This window comes from Athene noctua, chromosome 3 (assembly GCF_965140245.1).
Source record: "Athene noctua chromosome 3, bAthNoc1.hap1.1, whole genome shotgun sequence".
NCBI classification, from domain to species: Eukaryota; Metazoa; Chordata; class Aves; order Strigiformes; family Strigidae; genus Athene; species Athene noctua.
In genome coordinates, this window is record NC_134039.1 from 28,654,616 (window position 1) to 28,660,261 (window position 5,646).

Sequence of the window (5,646 nt, forward strand, 5' to 3'; positions counted from 1 at the left end):
AAGTTTTTGACTGAGATAAGCATGAGCTACATAAAAGCCTGGGAGATAAAATTCACTCAAGGGAAAGATAGGAATCCAGATCTGGACCCAAAAATGATCTTTCAGTGTACATAAAGTACTTGTGTTGTAATATTAAATAAACAACACCTAGGTTAAATAAACAGTACAGTGGGAACTTGATTATTCTTTAATAAGATCCTAGTAGCAAAATAAACTGTCAAAAATGTGCCTTCTTTGCTCTAACAGTTAGCTAACCCCCACATAGGGGTTATATTTTTCCTTTCAGCACACAGTTAGTTTGAACTGCCTCATGAAAATTGTCTGAGCAGCGCCCTTTTTTTTTCCTATCAAAGTTTTCTGCATCTGAGTGCTATGTCAAAATGCGATCTCCGAGGTCTTGAGACTCATTTTAGTTGCCAGGGGTTGGAAATGTCATCAATTAGGTATTTAAGATGGCTGTCCTTCATCTTTTTTCCTGCTTGTACTTAGCACCCACAAAGCCTGTGACATCCACAACAGCTGTGTATGTATAAAGACTGAAACTCCTATGAAATCTGTTTCTGCAGTTCTATCCATTGCCAGCCACCCTGCTGCAATGCTGATAGTTTGTTGATAGGGATTTCTCACACTACCAGTCCAAGCAGCAGGATTAAAATCTGTTTTCTAAAAGGTCATTGGAGGCACAGATCTTTGAATTTATTATCAGCCAGTGCTATTCTGTGGCTCAAACTCCCTGCAAGAGCAATGAAGGTTGTATGGGACCAGTGATTTAATGTGACAGAAATATCTAACTTCCACTGATGTTAAGCATGATTCTTGTTTTTGTCTGACTTTTGTTTGATCTCAGAAAATAAGTATTATGCACAGCTCCTATCTAGGCAACTAAATGAAGCTATCTAGGTCCTAATGGCATCTGCAGTGGATTCAGTATATCGGGAAATCTTACCTCTGTGTTTATGTACCTAAATGAGAACCAAGCTCTGCTGAAAAATCTGGTAATGTCTAAGTGACACAGATGGTGATAAGGAACCTGGTGTCTAAGCTGAAGCACAGCTGATAAAATTAGCCCTTACTGTTTAAATGAAATAGCAAATTACAATTCAAAACCATGCTATTTTCAGTGTAAACACCTTCATTTTTATGTGACTTTAAAATAAAAGAAAAAACATGACCAAAAAAACTCCCCCAAACCCCCAACAAATCACTCCCTGGAAATGAGACTGAAAAGATTAAGCATTTCCAGTGACAAGATTTCTGTATGGACCATTGATCTACCAACGAGGACTGTGCTCCAGAGTACTCTTAGACAAGCTTGTGGTAAGGACCTGCTCTGCTCCATCCTCCATTTAGTTTCTAGTCTTTCCTCCAACTCTACTATTTACTCTTTCAGGACCAAGCAATGATGAAGACCATGTCTGGTGGAAACTGCACCCTGAATGTGCCAGCCAAGAACTCATACCGCATGGTAGTGCTGGGAGCTGCCAGAGTGGGGAAAAGCTCCATTGTCTCACGCTTTCTCAGTGGCCGGTTTGAGGACCAGTACACTCCCACCATTGAGGATTTTCATCGCAAAGTCTACAACATTCGGGGAGATCTGTATCAGCTGGACATCCTGGACACCTCTGGGAATCACCCTTTCCCTGCTATGAGGAGGCTTTCCATCCTGACAGGTGAGAAAGTGGGGGCAAGTTTGCAGATGGGGAATGGTGAAAGATCATAAGGATAGATACTAGCTTGAAAACTGTAGACAGATGACTGTTTCTTGGCAGGTAGCTAAAGGGACTGCTTGATTTTGCTGCAAGATGGACTTCTCTAGAGAGAGATTTCCTGGCCAGGATGTTCCAGGCACTATAGGGAGTGTATTAGCCACAGAAGAGAAGTCCACTGGGTGAAGATCTGAAATTGTGAGTTCCCCCTAGTTTATTTCCCTCCCACCTTCCCCTCCTGCTCCATATTTTTATTGCAGTCACAGACAAATGGCTGAATAAAATCTTGTGGGCATAAAGAGCAGCAAGGGACAAAATAAGCATGTCATCATAAGACACAAGCAGTGAAAACCAAATGTAAAATGCACAGGAAGGGAATTCTAACCAAAAAAATCTCGGGATTTTTTTGAATCCTAAAATTTCCAGCCTGATTCCCTTGATTTGATATTCCAGTAAAAGGACAGCTCTGCTTTTTCCCTTTCTCCTTAGTCTATGGTTAATCAAATGCATTAAAGGGAAAAAAGGGGAAATGGTGGGCTCATTTTGTACAATCTCATTGTCAAGCAGTTCCTTTGTGAACTAAGATGTATTCTTTAATTGTGAAAGTACAGTGGAGATATATTCAGCCACAGCTAACAACAAAGCTACATTTTAGATTTGCTATCTACCCTTCTATCTAACCAGTGAAACATGATGTTCACATCTGACCAAGCTAGCATCCACATTCAGTTTCTGGGATGCAGATGTGAACTTTTGTCCCAGGAAGCTCTCTTAGCACATTCCACACGAATGTCATTCAACAGGCAATGATTTGCGTTCTTTTATATTTGCAAAAGGAATTGTAAGTCAGGAAATGTCAAACGGAAATGTCAGGAGATCTGTGTCATTTATGTATTTCTTTTTTTCCATGGTCTGTTTCTCTTGAGCAAATTAAATGATAGCAGAGCACTGTGCATTGGGAAACCTCACATTCGTGACTTAGGTGTTCAGGACTGACTAGATGTAAATCTTCAGTTCAGGTGTTGCTTCATGTATTGTGCAATCAAAAGGCCAAGGCTGAGTGGCTACTAGCTCTCCACTCTTCTGGTATCAGAACAGGCTGTGTTTTACACAGAGATACAAATGAAAGGAATAATAATAAAAATAAAAGCAACGCAGCAGAGCTGAGATAGAAACTTGTTTACAAAAGAGAGTAAAATGGGCAATAACTTGCAAGTCCAGTGAAACCTAGGAACATAATCAGATGACATCATAGCCAAAAGTCTTTTCCCTAGCACTACAGAAAGGTGTGGGGAGTTGAATTAGAAGAACTTGATTTAAAGTACAGTTGAGTTAATAGAATCAAAAGGACCAAACAAAAAATATGGGGAGGAGATGGCAGATAAACCTATTGCCTTTTTAAAAATAGCTCCTCTGACACAGGCTGTGATCAACAAGCATTTACAGTATCGTTTTTTAACTGCAGGAGATGTTTTCATCCTGGTATTCAGCCTGGACAACAGAGAATCCTTTGATGAGGTCAAGAGGCTCCAGAAACAGATCCTTGAGGTCAAATCCTGCCTGAAGAACAAGACCAAGGAATCAGCTGACCTCCCCATGGTGATCTGTGGCAATAAAAATGACCACAGTGAAATCTTCCGCAAGGTACGCTCAGATGAAGGTGAGAACCTTGTCTCCAGTGATGAAAACTGTGCTTACTTTGAAGTTTCAGCCAAGAAGAATACCAATGTGGATGAGATGTTCTATGTCCTCTTCAGCATGGCCAAGCTACCTCATGAGATGAGCCCTTCCCTCCACAGGAAAATCTCCATCCAGTATGGTGACCCTTTCCAACAGAAATCCTTCCAGATGCGCCGAGTCAAGGACATGGATGCCTACGGCATGATCTCTCCCTTCGCTCGCCGGCCAAGCGTCAACAGTGACCTGAAGTATATCAAATCGAAGGTTCTCAGAGAAGGTCAGTCCAGGGAAAGAGAGAAATGCACGATCCAGTGAAGGCGGCTTGCCCTTCTGTCTGAAGTCGTCATCCACATGCAGTGCCTTAAAGAAAAATGGTCTGTGGCAGCACAGAATGGGCTCATGGGTTCATTGAGAAAACCCAGCATGGAGAAAGAATAACTCTTCCTGTGGATTATGCTAAGTCACAAATGTAAATAACATCATCCTTGTAAACAACCAGGAAAAATCATATGTCTGAGATATGAGTGCATTTCTCTGCCTTTGTACTGTAGTTCCCCTTCATTCCCTTGTTTAAATAATACAGACCTGAGAAGACATTTCAACCTCATCCTTACAAAGAAAGTAGGTCAAAAATGCACAGAAGGCATTAAAAGTCACCCAGCATGCAGCTCTTGCTAAAAGAGAGGAGTGTGTGTGTGTGTCTGTACATATGTGTGCATGCATGTGTGGAGCACTCCTTTAAAAAACTGGGACTTGCATTTCAAAGGGCAGCAGTCTTAACTGCTTCCCAGATTGGGAGTAGACTCTAGATAAGAACACATGACTCTAACTCGCTTCTGAGAGGACCTGCATTAAGATGGTCTTTATTTTATGTTTGTTGGGACAGTTACCATTTGACATGGACATGAATGTTGTTCTGTATTATAGATTTTATTTGGGATTTTTTTTTTTATTGTCTGGGGTGGGTTCTTAGCAAAATCAGATGGCAAGTGCATTCGACATCAAAACAGTGTCTACTTTCTAGCAGTGAAAGTTGTTTTTCATCTGTAAAACTATATAATACATACATTGATTGAAAATGAAATTGTTCTGCAAAAAGCCAATACATTGGACTGCTTTGTAAGCCTGGTGTGATATTGTTTCTCAAAGCAGCCACACTGACTCTGAATACCATAGTACAAATGTAACTCTTTGCCTTGCTGGCCACCAGAGCAATGGTTCTTTCCTCTGCCTGTATCAGCTGAGACTGACCAAATTCATATGTAGCCTTAGACCACTTCAGAGGCAGGATTGGGTTTTCCTTCAAAATTAAGAACTGAACAGTGGTAGGGCCAGCTCCATCATATTTCTTCTGTTAACATGCCTCTATGCATTTCATTCGTGGTTTTCTCTGTTGTCTGATAAAAGGTTGCCTTGATAGAAACCTGTGCACTGCAGAAGTCCTTCAGAAGAGAAGTTTTGCACTGACTGTCCAAACAGGGCTGAACTGGCTGGCCAGATAAATCTGGGGCCATCCATTCACTTCTTCCCTTTCTCAGCCCAGTCTAGGCTTCCTTGTCTTTAGCTCTCTCCTTGTTCTGCTCTGGCTTTGTTGTTTTTTGTACTCCTTTATGCCCTCAAAGCCCAATATATTCTCTCAGATGTGAGCTTGCTCCTCTCACTGACTGGAATGAGATGTGTGTACACATAACTGTGGGAAAAGCATGGCCCCAAGACTGTACGCAACAGTAGAGTTACATATACCTCAGAATTATCTTCAGATATCTTGTCCCCCGACTCACTCTTAAATTCTGTTCTTGGCTGTATCTGACTTGCTGTGTCCTGGACAAGGCTGTGAGCTAGTTCATGCTATAATTTGACAGGAAAGCTAGAATGATGGTTGTCTGTAAAGTTTTACAAACTTAACCTCTGGGACTCAAATTCCCATATTCATTTATCAGCTTCACTCTTCATTAGTGCTGTATATTGACTGGTAAAATACCCTGTTCTTTTATTCCTGTTGCCAGGGCAGTACCTTTCAGACCACGTTTCCCCTCCCTATCTATAAATCTGTACATGGTTTATGATTAAACCTGTTGTATTTCTTAGCTGTGTCCTGGTCCTTTTTACTTTCTCCAAGAATAATGAAGAAGGTCCTATTTTCTGTTGTGCAGGTGCAGCTAGGCAAGTGAATTGTGGGTTGAGAGCCCTGATGAGATCTCCAGTAAGAAGAGTCTTCTATGTCCTCCAGACACCAGTTGCTGTTTGGAGTGGAACTGTG

General features: G+C 41.3%; 1 protein-coding gene across 1 annotated transcript; it reads left to right on the forward strand.

The window, feature by feature from the left end:
- The first annotated feature begins 1,394 nt into the window (after positions 1-1,394).
- On the forward strand, positions 1,395-5,414 carry RASD2 (RASD family member 2). Its single transcript, XM_074901329.1, has 2 exons — positions 1,395-1,670; positions 3,172-5,414. The coding sequence occupies exons 1-2, from the start codon at positions 1,400-1,402 to the stop codon at positions 3,699-3,701; spliced, it is 801 nt and encodes a 266-aa protein (XP_074757430.1). The 5' UTR covers positions 1,395-1,399; the 3' UTR covers positions 3,702-5,414.
- Positions 5,415-5,646: the final 232 nt, after the last annotated feature.